At 34.3% G+C, this 17,875-nt stretch overlaps 1 protein-coding gene across 2 annotated transcripts in view; it reads right to left on the bottom strand.

Moving 5' to 3' along the window:
* LOC150075869 (uncharacterized) overlaps positions 1 to 11,038 on the bottom strand; it is a 562,710-nt gene extending 551,672 nt beyond the window's left edge. The window contains exons 1-3 of one of the 2 annotated variants that reach the window (XM_090387076.1): positions 10,930 to 11,038; positions 7,898 to 8,784; positions 1,149 to 1,356 (exon numbers count right to left, since the gene is read on the bottom strand). In XM_090387076.1, coding sequence (XP_090243202.1) covers positions 1,149 to 1,356; positions 7,898 to 8,725 — 1,036 coding nt within the window. In that variant the 5' untranslated portion in view covers positions 8,726 to 8,784; positions 10,930 to 11,038. Of the gene's footprint in view, positions 1 to 1,148; positions 1,357 to 7,897; positions 8,787 to 10,929 lie in introns of those variants that run through there. The other variant, XM_090387077.1, reaches the window with a different exon arrangement.
* Between the last annotated feature and the right edge of the window lie 6,837 nt (positions 11,039 to 17,875).

The following is a 17,875-nucleotide window of genomic DNA, read 5'->3' as shown; positions in this document are numbered from 1 at the left end:
AATTTTCCGATTCGCACCTCATCTGGTGTACACGTTTCCATAAAGTTGTAAGAGGTACCTGAAACACAGAAGATGACTTACGCAAAGTCCAGTGTCTTAACATCACTGCCTCTATAGCATGTTTCATGTTTTGCTCCAGGTACAAACTATGCCGAAATAGTGGTCGATACCCATAACTACCAGCTGACGACAATACATAGTTCTTGTTTACAAATTGTGACTTATCACCGAGATTCAAAGAACTTGCTCTTAAATCACCTTTCCCTGAATGCACATATCCACTTCCACTAGGCCTCCAATCTGTAAAGAGAGGCAGAACCCATAAAAGCATATTTTTCTGTTTTCAACGTGAGAAAATACGACTGATTATCTAAATATTTTCCATAAATAGCTCAAAGTCCACTACTTTTTATTCACAGTAATTTTTTATTGGGGTGTTATTTCCCTATTAACACTAACAGTTCTCCTGTAAGCTTTTATTCGATGCCACAACGTCGTGTGAGGGACCTTAAATTGTGCAGCTGCCCTTCTTAAAGCGAATCCGCCAACTAAAACAGCATCAATAGCCCACTGCATGTTGTCTTCTCTCCACTGACGTAGCGGCAGACTACGCAGACTTGTCCTCGTGTCGCTGCTCTCGCTCAAGAGTAAAGGAGGAAAAGACTGGGCAAAGTCTGCGGAAAGACCACAAAAATCTTGTTTGATGTGGTCTATAACATAAAATGATATTCAAATAATTTCCCTAATTATTTTGTGCTATTATTTGTGAAAGTAAACAGCTTCTTAAAATATATTTTACTTTTTAAGCTGAATTAATAATTGAAACTAAAGCCTAACCCTTAAAAGTATTCATTCTTACGAAAAATATCAGTTAGTTTTGTAATGGATGAAATATCTAGATAAACTGACTGGTTGCAATATATCAATTACTCCATTAGATCTCAAAAACACTTAAATTTTTTTTGAAAATAATATAAATCACTTGGCAAACTTCAGAAGGCTGAAAAACAAAACAAAAAAAATAAAATAAAATAAAAAGCAGTAGCAAGACATTCCAACATGCATGCCTGCTTGCTTTAATTTTAGTTTTCCTTATCAACCTTACCAAATGATTCATCATTACAATTGCCAAGATGATAGAAACTTACCTTGTGTTGTGTCCTGAGTAATATGACTGGATGTGGATGGCTCAGATGGCATAGAACAAGGAACTAAAGCTTGACTATCTCCACAGGGCCCTGGAGCTGTGTGGTGAGGCTGAGTGTCGACTAATCCAACAGTCGTAGGAATGGGAAGCTGATTTGTGACTGGAGTTAACGTAGGACCTTGGGATGGACTATCGGAAAATACTGGCACCTGAAATATTAAAAAAAAAAAACTTCAAATTAACAGTTACACCTTCAGAAACATAATACAGAAGTTAAAACAAATCACTAGCCAAAGAATACTGAAAACTAAAATGGCTGAATACCTTAGAGTTTAGTTGACTCTAAACTAAAATTTTTTAGAAAATAAAATATGGAATTCCACAAGTACATCTGCCACTTCAGAATCAAGATAAAGAAAAAACATCTGGAGCCATATTTACTCAAGGTTAGAATTTCATTACCCTTAAGCCACTACTTGTCATAAAAAAAAGCATTAAGGAAAACAAAAGCACATTAAAGCAAAAAAAAAAAAAAAAAAAACACTTATCATTAAAGTTATGGACTTTAAGGACTTAAAGAATGGCAGAATCTGCAAAGCCTACCCCCTGAGAAGCAAATCATGCCATTCAGTGAATGGTGCAATGCTTAATGCTTAAAAAAAAAAAAAAAAGGCTAAAACTAATGTGCAACATTCTCAACTTTAGTTCCACAAAATGGGAATACTCAGTACAGCTGCATATATTAAAACTAATATCCATTAATGGAACTTCTCTAGATTTATGAAAAATTTACACATTTAAATCCATAAACATTTTCATTTATTAATTACACCCTATACCTCTGAATTTCACTAGAAACAAAAAAAAAAAACACTGACATTTGAATGCTGAAAAATTCAAATGCAAAATGATGGGGCACAAGAGATAGGCAACTCTTTATAATAGAAACTGAGTTTTGACTCAAGCTAGCTAGTTATACTATGGCTATGAACCAAATTGCCAAAAGTAACCAACACGTCTTTTCATAAAACTGATCTGAGAAAACAACCTTTTCTTGAGACTTGCATTAGCTTAAATTTCAAATAATATAAGTTTATAAGTTGTTGAAGTTACCCACAATATAAAATCAACAACAAAATGATAAAACTCAAAAACTGCACCTAAAACATGAAGCATTGCTAAAATGGATACTATATTCCAAGGAGGAATCAAATTCATTCCAGACAACTCAGTCCTTGGAAAAATATTAAACAAATAGTGGGGAAAGGAGAAAGAAGATGTCTTACTAAACAATCTTTAAAAAAAGCAGCTACTATAACAACAATGCACTCTCCTGAACATTTCCCAGAATAATAAAAATACTCTGTCTACACAAGAATTTAATGTTTATACTTTTAATTTGCAAGTCTTTTTCATTAGCAATCTGCCAAAGTTCTTTTATTCAATTCCAACACAATAGTACACATCAGATATTTAAATCATATCAATAAAAATATCCTCAGCACTTTTAAATATGCAAAATAATGACTGTAGGACAGACCAGCAGTTAAAGGCTAAATGCCAAGAAGAAGCACTCTTCGTTCAAACTATGTTATTACCAGATTTATAAAAATCTTATTTCATTAAAAAAAGTTACCAAGTTAGTAAAAATTAATGAGTCTTAAATCAAATGTTACAACTGTGCCTCAATTCCTAATGCAGTGTCTCAAAATAATACAACTTGGAGATGAAGAAAATGTACAAAAAAAATTGGAAATAAAATGGTGACATTAAAGGACAGTAAGTAGTGCATGCCCCAGTAAAAGTAATGAACACAAGCGTAAAAATCTTTCAGCATAAGTGAAAACAACCACTAACATCTGCTTTTGGACAGGGATTGATTGTGCACTGAATACAATCCCATTATGTTCATTATACTTTCCAAAATGAAACAATGCCAATAACTGTATGCTTTCACAGGCACCCAAGAGAATTTACAAGACAATACAAGCTTTATAAAATTTCACTGCAACTACTGATTTGTCCAATTAAGCTTATATTACTGAGAAAAATTAAATCCTTCAAATGGAATAAATCCACAGTTCACTTTACTATTGTTCACAACAAAGATGTAACTTCTTCAACAGAATAAAAACTCAGGGCATAAACCTTAGCAGTTTCAGGGGAAAGTAAGACACTTGATATTTAAAAAAATATATAAAATGCCTGATAACACCTAAGAACAGGCAAACGTATTGTTTATCTTTCTGCACAAAGTATACCAATGATACAAATTCATTTAAGATCAAACTAATAAAATCAACAATTGGGCAGAATATAAAACTAAACTGACCAATATTTTTAAATACAACTGATCGTACCACTTTTTAAAAACTTTTTATCAAGTTACAAAAGCATCCACAACTCAACACTACTTTTAATATGAAGTTGATCACTGGCCTAGTGGACAAGATTAATCTTTTTAATTAATGAAAAGGTCAACAAATTCAGGATTACAACTCTTTAATTATAATGCATTCCACATTGTGAGAGGATTTCAAAATGTAAAGGAATGCTACATAAGATAATCACCTTCTATCAGCTACTGCGTAAAATATTTAAGGTGAAACAAAACAAAATACTCTAGAACCATCTTAGACAAGTTTTAAACTAAGAAAATATGTAATCAGCATATTAATCCATAAGTACTTGTCAAAGTGAAATTTGTAGCTGTTGGGTGAAACACCCAAAGGAACCCCCTGAGGGCCACTTGGAAAGGAAAACGCTTAACACATATCAATAATTTCTAAAACCTAGTAATAGTCACATTTTGCCAAAGGCGGCTGACTCAACAAGTAGATCTGCAAGGGTGCTTCCGTGGCCAGGAGCAGCAGTGCACAGCACACGCTTCTTGATTAGACCAGGGTTCGAGCCCGTGACCACCAAATACGGAGGATGCGGAAAGGTCAGGAAATGACCATCGCATATCCCGGAGCAATATGGCCTTAGTTGCTAATACTCCTAAAAACCAAATAACAACAACAGATCTGCAAATGGGAGCAACATTATGCATCACACATTTGTCATGCAGCTCAAATTCTAGTTTTACTGACAAGCACTTCGTGCTATTCAAGAAATAACTCTTATCACAGCTAGGAAAACAGGCAGGCATAACACTATGAACAATAAATGTGCTAAATGAAAAAAATTAGCACTTCAAGATAATATTCAACAGAGAAAGTGAGAGAAAAATTACACAGCAGGGTAGTGTAACAACTAGCCAAAAGAGAGGATAATAAAAGTTAATAAAATGTGAGGAAAATGAAGTAGACCATTTGGTCAATTTTTGATTTTAGCATAGCATTTTTCTTCCCTCCACATTCTCTCTGTATATATACACTGGAAAAATGTTTATTCAAAACCCACATTGGTGATATGCATGGTTCTGATTAGAACAAAGAAACTGGATGCAGTATTCTGTAATAAATGAGATTTCCACAGTAAAAAGTGGAAATTACTCATCAAATCAATAACTGCACCATAAAAACCATGACATCAATATGCATGTAAAATTCAGATTTAACTAATATTAACTGTCATTTAGTTACTGAAGTTGTACTTTTATTCTATAGGATTCAGCTTCATCATTAAGTATCACCACATTGTTTATATAGATTTAACAGCAACTGTAAGCAATATAAGCAAAATTTAACCAAATTTCAAAATATAATCAAGCATAGTTAATACTAATGAACAAAATTTAGTGACAAAAGAACTCACTGGCAGGTGATAATCTAAAATCCATAACTCATCTGAATTATTTGAAGTATATTTATACAAGTACATTCAAACTGCAAAGAACACTTGCATTTTTATGAAGATTTTCACAAGAATATGGATGTTACCATCTAAATCCAACACCAGTTTTGATATTTTCAAAATGCAGTTTTAATAGAATCTTAATACAGTTGCAAAACTGATGATTGTGTCTGACTGCCAAATATATAAAATGCAGGAATTCCAATGAGTATTCTAATCTAAAACCCATACTTCTCAGATTGTTTAAAATATATTTACAAACTGGCCTGTTAAATTCAGGAATTCCAATAATCAGTTTCAAAGACAAATCCTTGGATCTATTTGAATGATATTTCAACATATTCAAAGGTTAACCATTACTGGCCGAAGTGGGTTCTGATGCCAACTGATAAGAAAAATATCCATTTGGTTAACCAATTAATAAATTCAAAAACCACCGGTCTGGAAGATGCAAACTTACAAATAGGTGCATACACAGCACAAGATTCTGCTATGGAACAGGTGAAATTGTGACCAATGATAGCAGTGGTGAGCCTGTTCAATCACGTGCTCTAAATTCTCACTGCAAAATCTGATCTTCCCGAAACGTAAGATGGCATACAGCCTACCTTAAAAAAAAAAAAATTCAAATACCAGACACTATTTCTATGGTTTTTTATGTTAACTAAATTTCCAAACATTTTCATAAAATTGTGTTAGTTTTTCAACACTTTACAGGCAAGCAATAAGCATAACACCTAAACTGTACTGCACATTCATGCCTGAAAAGGCAGGTCACAAAACTGTTAAAACAGTTAAACAAATAAAAGGCAGCATTCTCCACTGAGTTTTCAGGAATATTAAATTTATTCACAAACCACAGGGTTCAAAAATACTTCCAGAAGACGGTAAAACCAAACAGGTACTGCTACCACAAGATACTTCAGTAATAACATGTGGAACAGAAAGGTGGGGGGACATTTTTCCCAAAATCGCACCACTCAAAAAATGCGCCAGTTGCAACTTGCTTATTCTCATAGAGAAGTATTTTCTGCCAATTACTATAAATTTATGTAAGCTCATTAGCATAATCACACAATCACTACTTAATGCTTCTAAAAAACATCTCTCAAGAAAACCTATCCAATAATCAATGCCAGCTAGAGAGGGCCTAAAAATGAGGCTCATCTGCCAAAACTAACCCTACTTTTACAAGATCATGCACACCATAAGTCATTTCCAATTCATTACTGCACTGGCTGAAGGGCATTATCAACTGCCAAATACTATTTACAAATTACATACGCTTCTGAAATGAAATAAATCGGCTCAATTCACTTTTTTTTAAGACATTTATAAAGCATCACTACTCTCAGTCAGAAATGTTAATGTATTTTGTCCCAGTCCAGCTCAAATCCACTATGAACCAATGATTAGAGATGAGACAACCAGTCTAAGTGGGAACATAAAAGGCTAAAAAATTATATCAACCATGCTGTTTCACACAAAAGCATGCTTTCAGTCTACAACTGCATGATCATACTTCAGCTTATCAAATATCCCATTTATAAAACTCCCTCAATCCACTACATAAAATTTTAGCCTAGATTGCTTACTAGTTCACTGATGTTAATAAAATGATACACCACCTCCCTTTTTTTGAAGCAGTGATTTTTTTTTCAACTGCTTTCTAAATGACAAAACCTGCTTATAATTAAACACTAATGTAACTCTAATTTGTTAACTTAGGTCTTTATATCCATTTCACTATTAGTATTACCTTCAACCAAATAACTTCAGTCATAAACCCACAGAGGGATGGGGCGGGTTATAGGATAAAAACAAGAATTATATGGAATCATGAAAAGAGGAGAGCCCCACTGGCTAAGGAGAATTTGTAATACATTTCTCATTCTTAAAAAAAAAAAAGACCATAAATATTACCTGTCGGCAAAATAAGTTTAAATCAAATTTCAAATGCTTCAAGTTCAAAAGTGGTGGTAACCTTAAACTTTGTTAGGCTATCCTGGCTTTAAAAAAAAAATCTAAATGCCAAGAGAATACCAGGAATGGGGCCAATTTCAAAAATTTGAAGTAAATATTTACTGGGCAACAATTCACTACCTAAAATAGTGAATGGCAATTTACAATTTAAAAAAAAAAAGTTCTTGAATAATAAACCCCACAAACTAAAAATGTTTAAACTGGCTGCAGAGGGAGGAGACAGTGCACAAGCATTTTTCTGAAATCATTTTTGCCAAATCTGTCTCAAAGTGCTTCAATAAAAAAGGGAATACTCTCAAACAGTTACAGCCTATAAAAAAGGTAAACTACAGCCGTTTTATCTATCCACTGAAGGATAAACGCCTCTTCAACGATTCATATTGAGGGAAATGGACCATAATCTGCCACACTGGTCCAGTGCGGGTTGGCAGACCGACCGTTTTTAGCAGACAGGGGCTTGAACCCTGGTCTACTCAAGGAGCTTGTGCTACTGCACTCCCGCTCCTGAGCACTCGGCTACAGCCTATATAAAACGTAAATGTGATATTATAAGGGTTTCTGCCTACTGATGAGGCAGTGATGGGCATTTCATGTGAAAAAGAGCCCCCCCTACTACATCAAATCATTTCTGAACATAAATTTTCCGCAGTCCATATTTTTCCAAATTTTCCCTAAGTGAAACTTCACCAAAATTATATTCTAGTTAAGCACCAATGGGATAATAAAATTTTAAGTTTTATAAAGAAAAGGCAACTCCAAGATTCTTATAACTGAATGAAACATTTTTAGCACCATTTAAAAAAAAAAAAAACTCACTCTTAAAAACATACTAACTATAGCATTTTTTTTTTCCCACTTAGTACACAACACTTGCAAAGATGGTTGACTTTACCAACTTTGTGACCCTTTTTTAACATGCATTTTTGCATGTGCTAAATCTAAACATCAAACCACTTTCCAAATACTTACATTATCTGTTGTCATCGTCTGTTCCATTAACTTAGATGGCTCCATTTCGAATTCTGTATCTTCACCCGATTGTGGTTCTTCAACAGTTACTGAGTCCTGTACAGATGGAAGTGATTTCTGAGTGACACTAGGATGTACACTTGGATGAGGAATGGAAACCTGAGTTTGTGGATGGTTTGGTGCTGATAACCTTTGCCTCACTTCACTTGTGTCCGACATTGCCTCCCTACTAATGTCCTCAAGTACTTCTGGTGAGTCTGGTTCTTTGATTTTTGATGGCACCTGGTCCTCTGTATCACTACGATTTGAGTCACTAAGGGATCTTCTCCGTGGCCTCCCGCGTTTCCGCCTACTTAACGGTGGTGATTCTGCCCTGTGCTGTTGTTGTGCCCCACTAGGAGGCAAGGCCTGAGTACTTAAGTTCTGCTGAATCACCTCCTGTTGTATAATACCCGATGCACCCCGATGTTCACCTGTTACTTCTGCTAAACCTTTCACTTTTAGTGTCTCGGCAGTTTTTAGGAGTGCAGAAAGCTGGTCCTGTGAAACGTTCACTTCACCGCGATACATGAAGTCTACTATGGCTTTCAGATCTGTATATTTCATGTCTTTAAGGATCACAATGGGATGTTTACAAGGGTTTTCAAGAAATAAGCTCTGAAAGAAGGGACTACACGCAGATAGCACCATTTTATGAGCCTTTAAGCTCAAGCCCTCACACGCTAATGTCACATCTACTAGGGCTTCACTAGAAAGTAACTGATCGAATACAGCTAACATGTTGGTCTGATGATTGTTCCATTTTAGACAAAACTGTTGGGTTCCCATCTTGTAATATTGCTGCTAACTAAACGAAGTTCAAAACAAAATATATATATATATGGCTCCTGCAAAAGAGAAAAGAAATAAACTAAAATTAGACTCAGTCATGACACGTAAAATTATTCAAAACATAAAATTCAAGTTTTTACAAATAGGCAGTTTAATACCGCCTCTCTCAAATGAACCAGGATTCACTTTACAACACTTTCTGTAACTGAGGACTCAAAAAAATTTTTTTGTTGTAAAGCAAACCTATTAAAATATCCAATAAATTAAATTTATACATATTTAGGAATATCTATTTATATATATAAATGATACCAATTATGACTTTTGTGCACAAAGGCAAATTACGTTCAAAATTATTTTACACCCAAGTAAAACTGAAAGCGTAAATTGCTCTTGTCAAAAAAGTTGTATGCCAGCATCATCATATTCTATATAGGGATGCTTATCAAAACTTATTTAACATCATCTCTACTAAAATACTGTTCGAAATGGTACTAAATAGCAAAACACTAGTTTTGAAAACTTCGAATCATTAGGAAACTTGCTCTCGAACACTATTGCATGTCAATATAATGAGAGACCAGTGATTTGGTTGTAAGCTTCCAGTTCGAAATGTCCGTAAATAGCAAATTCGGTATTTAAAAAAAAAAAAAAAAAGAAAAAAAAAGCTTCTTACAGATTAGTATTTCTAAAAATTCGTTGTAAGGCATACAATAGAGTACGATGTATAAAACATAACTGCACTCCTAATGAAAATTACTGAAAAATTGAATAAAGGAAAAAATTACATCGGGTTCATTTATCAGTTACCGTGTGAAAAACCATTTTCTCCTAGACTTACACAATTTCAAAAATGACAAATGCAATGTCAAAAAAAGTTCAAACATTCTGCTTATATTTGGACCAGCTTATTGGCTTCAAACTTCCAAACATAGCATGTTCAAATTAAGTGGTAAACAGTGAAACGTCAGAAAATTGGCTAAGTCCTGAAAACTTCCAGCCAATCGTTGAGTTCCCTCAACAAAACTATCTAAGCCACAACCAGTTTATACAATACCAAATGAGTTGCCAACATTCGGTTACGAATAAATGACAGGCAATGGGAATTAAAAACTCCAACTGCTTCCCAGGGCCCTTGCAATCATAATCCATATTTCATCTCCAGTTGAACTGTTTTCAATATTGCCAACACATCTCGCCTATACACGGGGACGAATAACTATCAAATCGTTTACTAGATATAAAAAAATTGGGCTGTGTGCAAACATTTATATTATAATTAAAATAATGTTAAAATGTCCTTAGTTATTGACAGCATCTCTAATAAATGCACTATTTTATATTTTAAAAAATTACACCACAAAAAAAAATTAATTAAATGTTAAAATAACTTTCAGGCATATTTAATGCAAGAAAAGTTATAATTATCGACCACGGCTTAAAATGTATTTAATAAAATATTAATTATTATATCACTTTTAGAGGAAAAGGTGCAGTTGAAGGCATCTTGGCGCCAACATTTATTTAAGCCAAGTTGTTCAAATATGGCGTCCATGCACCCTCCACCCGCCACCATAAGCAGCAGGCTGCTGTTAAAACAGCTTATCCCTCCTGTTCCATTCTCCAAAAAGACGCCATGTTGGAAAACAAGAACAACCCACTGCAGATTAGTAACAACGACGCCGGTTTCCGTTAATTTCTAAAAATCATATTTTGCACCCAAAAAAAAAAAAAATTACAGCATTTTAAATAAGAAAAAATATAAAATAAAAGTACATTTTAAGCGATACACAAAACTAAATTTTAAAAAAGACAAACTAAAATAAACCCATTAAAATTAGAACGCCCCTGGTCAAGTAAACTCGTTCTATTTATTATAACTAAACTTGTTTTTAAAAAATAAAATAAACGTTATTTTATTGTTAAATACTAACAAAACGGATTTCGCAGACTTGGCGTATAAGAATAAAATTTTAAAAAGTTACCACGAATTTTGAACCAATACCTATATATATAATACATATACCGTATAATAACACCACCGCACTTTGAACGAAGTTTGTGTGTGCAAATGATAATCTTAGCGTTCGATTGTTCTCTCCCTTTTTGGAACTTAAAATCAAAAAAAAATAATAATAAAGTTCAGGGGGCATGCATAGAGCGCGTGCATAACAAAAACAATTTCGGCCACTTTGGCTTACCTGCCAAATTTTCGAGCCTCAACAACTTAAAAGCGGTAAGAGCTTCCTTCGCGTCCACACAGACCCACACAAGCAGCAACTCACCGACGAACAAAGAACACTGGCGTTCAAGAAGCACAACAGTAAACGCAGTTCTACGGGGCTACAAAACTTACTGCACGGTGCATGGATAAGGATGGCCTAGCTTTCGGCCAATAGAAACAGCCGAACTGGCAGGCATGCTTATGTGACGGAGCGTTTGGGTGTGGTTAGTTACGAACGGACGACAAGAAGCCGTATTTCGACGGAAATAGGCACTTTTTACTAAAACAAAATGGAATAGAATCTTTCGGACATTGAGTATTTCTGAACACCCCATCTTGAATGCGGCGTTTTGGATACGCATAAAATATCTGGCCCGCTTCGAAAAATAAATAATCTTTATAATATAAAAACAGAAATTTAAAATATTAAAAATACACAATAATGCTCTCTCTTTCGAAGCTATTTTTACCCAGAAATAAATGCGTGTTTTAAAATATTTGTAATTTGGTTTTACACAAAACAGCTTAAGTCGAAATTGTAAGGTTAAACCGAATTGATGCCGAAACAATTAGGGAAGGACGCTACGTAGTTCTTTAAAACTGGTAATTGTAATTTTAAAATTTGTAACTATTTTTCTGTTTCCCAACAACTTTGTCTGATGGTAAGGTACCCGAAACGTCATAGTAATGGAGGCGAACAGCCTAAGAAACTATAGTATTAATTTTCATGTGGTAAAGAGTGGTTTTAATATAATAATAACCTTAATGAATTGAAGCCGATTAATATTCCCCGCCGTTGTCTTGCTGAATACGATGCAGTTCGTTGAAATATTTTAAAATAATTAAATTAATAAAAATGGTTGCCAGTTCTACCTTTCTGCAAAGTGTGTGATTTTAACAACTATGCTTACCAAAGGTTGACATGTAGTACACACAATATTTGTTGATAATAGGTCTGGATCACGGGTGGCAAACTCGTTACAATTTTTTTTTTTTTTTGGGCACGCGGAATTCAGAGCGTGCCCTTCAATCTTCATGCAGTGATTTGCTTGAATTCGGAGTAGTGAAAGGTTACTGAGGAAATTGTGAAACGAAATTAAGAAAAAAATTCGTGTGTGGTATGGAAATTATTCTTCATTAATTCCCATAAATATTTAATTGCTATTTGCCCTTTACAGATTTTTTTTAGAATGTCAGCTCACCTCGCGTTTCAGAACACAGAATGCATAATTTTGTGTTCTGAAACGCGAGGGTAGTTTTTTAAAACATTTAGCCAATTTTGGCGCGCACCCCTGTACTAGATAAATGAAGTGCGCAAATATATATGAATGCGGACTTTTACTTTTGGAATTAATCGTCATTAGTTATTCCTACTAATTTCGTTTTTTTTTTTTTATGTGATGATTAATGTATTCAGCCTACAAACACTCATCGTTCAGCCCACTTATCAATAATTTTTTTTTATTATTCTCATCCCTGAAACTATTGCACAGAGAAGCTGTGTACTTTCTATCTCATATCTCAAATTCACTAGGGAGAGAAAAAAAAGAAAATTGTGGCTGAATTAGTAGCCATTTTTATTACCATATGGCGGACGAAATTAAAATTTAAAAAAAAAACTGTTTTAGGAAATATAAGAAGAGAGCACAACCAAATAACACAGATTCAAATTTTAAGAAAATAAAATAAAAAAAAGACGCCATATGTCTCTCCCAGATTAAATAAACCGTTAGCGTGGCTACAACACAGCACACCAAAGTAATGCGTGGGGCCCTAAATCGAACGCTGGCTGCCTTAAGGTTTGAAATAAAAATATTCAGCAGGGAGTGATGTTATTTGGCGGGAAAGAAGTGAGTTGCTAAAATTCATACCTACACTGCTGGACACCCAAATTTATCTATTTAAAAAATAAACTGTGTAAATACACTAGCATTACAATATACGTTATTTATATTATCACATACGAGCATTATGCAGTGAGGAGTTTTATCCATGTCCCGGGATTATTCCAGCCTTGAAAGTGTGTGTGAGAGAGAGAGAGAGAGAGAGAGTAGTTAGGCGTCGTTGTTGGGGAAGGGGGAGTTAAAATCCCGATCTTGCACAAAACGCATATTTCCGTTACGTTTGCTATTCCTATGGAAGGTTCAATATTTCAGACTGAATGACAAAACAAATAAGAGAGAGGGAGAGAATAGGGTTCTGTACATAAAAAAATTCCGTAAATATTTCTTTTTAAAACCACTGAAAAAATACACTATTTTCATGCGATTTAGCGCCCACCCTCTTCTTCTCTCCATGTAAGTACATTAGCTTTACGTATTTTCAATATTTGTTCAATACAACATTTAATACGAACAGGTTTCTAAAGTAAACAAATTGCTTATTTTAAAAACCACAAATATTTCTTTTAATGCATCTTATTTGTTATACATCTTAAAATGTTATTTTGCATTAATTTGTCATGGGATTTGTTCATGCATCATGAAGTCAAGCTAAGCCTAATTAAAAGCTGCAGCCATTTGTAAACATTTATTCCGCAGTATTTTTATTTATAAAATACGGCCGATTTATACTTCTAATTCAAGGTTGCACTTATCAAACATTAAGTTTTAAATGATTGTCTAAATTCGAAGATAACAGTTGATTTTTGTAAATGAAATAATCTTTTTTAATAATTTTATTTACTCATTTTAATTTTTTAAAAAAAATGAGCTGCAAAATTCATTTCAAACAACTGTTAGTTTTAATAAAAATGGGAGATAACTGAATTATTTATCGATTCAGTTTAGGTTGGCTTTTGTTTTCTTATAAACACATTTCTAGCTATTTCTTATAAACACATTTCTAGCTATTTCTTATAAACAAAAGTATATAACTGCTTTGTTGATCCCAATGTTGTTATATAAAAATTTTCATTTTATGAATGATATATATCGTTCATTCGTATTATAAAAGGGTATATAAAAAGTAGCCTTCCCCTATTCGTACAACTACAAATCAGCACATGCATATACAAAACCTTTTGGCCCTAATCAGATCTTCGTGTACCTGATTAGGGTCAAAAGGTAGTTTGTTGACAAAACATCTTTCAAAAAGCTTGAGGCTTTCTGAAAGATGTTTTGATGTCTGATTATATCTTAATATCTCCAAGGCGTGTTTTTAACCTCTGATGACCGTTAGATTTTTGAATAGACGTTATGTAAGGTATATGTGACTTTTAGGAATAATAATGATTTCTTTTACCAGAGCTTTATAAAATTTAAAGAAACTATTATTTAAAATTATTATTCACAAATTTAAAAAAACGCACTTCAAGAAAGTTTTAAAGTGTGTAATTTTTAATATTAACTTAATATCCTTACAGAAAACAGTTACGAGGATTAAAATCGAGTGACGGGGTGGCCAGGTAAAATCTCCACAACGAACACATCGAGAAATTTTTTTTTGACAGCTCTCATTTTCAGATGTTTCCTTTTAAAAAAATACAATACAATATCTGATATACTGTACATATATAAATATCGAGGGTATCTCATGAACAATACGCATGTTTATTTTATTTTATTACCGTTTAATGAAAACCCCAAACACGAAAGGCGTCAGAACCTATAATACTTACTATAATGAATGGGTTGAAGGTTGAGAATTCAGAAGATTTACTAGAATTTCTGTATATTGCAATCTCCAGGAGTGTCCAGGAAACAGAAAGAAGGTGAAAGGAATAAGAAAAAATTAAAAGTTGGTACTGTGAGTTTGAATTCAATGCTGACTGGCTGCAGCAAGTCTTCGGACTAGTTTGGAAAAGAGTAGAAGAATTAGACATGCCAATTCAGGAAAAAAAAAAAAAAAAAAGTGCTCGTAGAAGGAAGAGGCATGCAGCGGAAACAGAATCTATGAGGCAGAGGGAGAGGCTTTGTAAGAGATGGGGTAATTAATTAACCATCAATGACTGCCCTCTTTTAAACGTAATCTAAAAGCTCGAGAGAGAGGTTTTGAGACAACACCCCAGTTGAGGGAACAATATTCCATGGTAAGGGCGATTTGAGATTTGTGGTGAGTTCAAAAAGAAAACCAAATAAAATTTTTATTTTTTGAAGGAAAAGTAATACTTGTGATGTGCTTAATAGTAATAGTAGCAACCACACGGTGAAAGGAAGCCACAGGCTTTTACTGAACTGCCCAACAAAAAGAGGGGGGGACAAAATATTTGCTTCTCCCCTCACACAGATAACTATTGTGAGGGGATTACTCACACAGGTAGCTGTGTGAGGTAAACAGTCAACGTCAGCTATCTGAGAAGGCAACTTGTTCCAAAAATCAATGACTCGCTGGCCTAAAATAAAACTTCCTACAATCTAGTCAAACTCTTCCCCTGTAATTTGAATTTACGCCCCGGAGTTCTCTGTAGTAGTGAAAATTCAACCTTCATTCATTTTACTAACCGCTCTCAGAGCCTTAAAAACTTCAATCAGGTCATCTCTGAGGTGCCTGGTTACCAGGCTCTGTAGCCTACATTCAGAGTCTTTCCTCGTACGGTCGCTCTTTTTCCGATCTCACCATGCGGGTCACCCCGTCTTGGACCCTTTCAAGAATCTCAATGGCTTTTTTCAGATGAGGTCTCTATACTTGAACACAGTATTCCAAATGTAGTCTTACAATTGCTTTATACAGTGGGATTACGACCTCCCTATCTGCACAGGATAGTGTTCAAAAAATCATCAAATAACACCATGGGTTTTCCTGACTGCCTGTTTACACTGCTCAGAAAACTTAGTATTAAAATGGCAGGGTAGAGCCTATGTAGTAACTGCAGTAAAAAAAAAAGGGAGAGAAAGAAAGAACAAAATGTCTCCCCAGTTTTATATATTTATCTACTCCTTTAAATCTACGCAAGTCCTCTGCCTCCACAAGGCCAGTGGTTACTTTTTTCCAATAGTTTTTGATAAGCAACTATAAATTGTGTTCCCTCTGCTCCGCAAAATTTCCGAAAAGGTTCCAAGAACCATACCAAACAGCCGTCGAGCTCCCCCGACTCCTTGTCTCTGGTAGGCCTAACGTGGCGCATGGGGGAAGACTACAGCTACTAAAAGTAAATAAATTTTCTGTTTATACTCCGGCACGACAACTAAGTCAGTAGAGTTTACAATAAATCGTCAATACAAATATTTATCGTATTTAGTAGTCACGGGCTTGAACCCCGGTCCACTCAAGGAACGAGTGCTAAGCACTCTTCGCTCCTGACCACTGGGCTACGTCAGGCTATTAACTTTAATTTGAATCTATGAGACCAAATAAATATCAGAGCAATATAAGCTCCAATACAGGAATTACGCCTGTGAATTACGTACGTTGATGTTTCCCACGGTTGGTTCAGTTCTTTCTTCCATTCTTTTCCTCACATATTAATGACCTTCTTCTAATGACTGGAAATCGTATCCATAGTTATGCACACAGCATTCCAGTTTAAAACCTTGCCCCGCACAAACAGCTTCAACTTCCCAAATATCCACCACCAGTTCCTTAAATACCTCCAGGTAATTCACCAACAGGACAAAGAAAGCTTAGTTTATTTCAATCCTATCTTAGTTCTAACAAAAAATAGTCTACTGCCCCTTTGTTCATCTTTGTTGATACCCAGATTTCTAGACATGATCACATCGACTAGAAATTACCCTAACTTCTAATCTCTCTTGGCATAAGCACGTCACAAATATTGCTTTCTCTGCATCTAAGAAATAAAAAAATTGAATCTTCTTTAATCCTCTTGGCGTTACTTTTCTTCTAAAGAACTACTTGACAAATCTCAAATCGACCCAACTATGGAACACTGTTCCTCTCCCAGAAGCCTAACTGGAACTTTGACACCAATGGCATATTTTTCTTTCCCCATTGCTACATGCTGCTTGTTGAGTTAGAACAGTTCATCCTTCCATTTTCTTATCTTCCTCTACTTCTTTTGCCGATGGGTCTCCAGTAGTAGTTCTTTACTATTTTTGCCTACCTATCATCCTATTTATGTTTTTCCTTTTTTTTTTCTATTATATATCCAGTCAATGCGCCTTTGTTTTCATAAAAATAATTATATTATAACATTAATGTATTATCTTTGAATTAATTATAATATTAATTAAATTGTAATTAAATTATAAAAATTATTATCCACGAAAAATGGTACTTTATATAAAAAAAGGCTTTCACATAATGATTGATTTAGGCAATAAGTAATAAGTCAACTATTCTGTTTTTAAATCCATTCGGCTCCGGCCATCAGGTTCGCTATCCTAGTTAGAAGAACCCGATGGCCACCAAAAGAAGGCCATCGGGTTAATTAATTTGGTTCAGTGCATCTGGAGTTGTACAGTGAGTGGATGCTACAAACAGTCCGCATCCACTCACTGTACAACTCCAAATGCACTGAACCAACTTTTTCCCCCCCTCATTTATCCCTTATACTTCTCTTCTCTTGAACAACTTTCCTTCACATGACTTTTCCCAAAAATTACAATCTATATAAATTTAAGTCTAATGTCAACAAGTATCTTCGACCTTAATCCATGCACGGTACCAAGTACTACAGGTTCCAATAGCTTTCGTGTTTGTAGTTTTCATTTAAAAAAAAAACATTATATATATTATATATATAAACACAGAAATTAAAATCTCTTCTCTTGAACAACTTTCCTTCACATGACTTTCCCCAAAAATTACAATCTATATAAATTTAAGTCTAATGTCAACAAGTATCTTCGACCTTAATCCATGCACGGTACCAAGTACTACAGGTTCCAATAGCTTTCGTGTTTGTAGTTTTCATTTAAAAAAACATTATATATATTATATATATAAACACAGAAATTCAAACATGTGTTCACAGGTCAGTTTGCTTCTTGTGCTGATGAAAAAACGGATTATTCACAAAGAGA

This window comes from Mastigoproctus giganteus, chromosome 13 (assembly GCF_048544385.1).
Source record: "Mastigoproctus giganteus isolate SK-2022 chromosome 13, ASM4854438v1, whole genome shotgun sequence".
In the NCBI taxonomy this organism is placed as follows: domain Eukaryota; kingdom Metazoa; phylum Arthropoda; class Arachnida; order Uropygi; family Thelyphonidae; genus Mastigoproctus; species Mastigoproctus giganteus.
The sequence above is the reverse complement of the archived record's forward strand: the minus strand, read 5'-3'. Positions and strand labels throughout refer to the sequence as shown.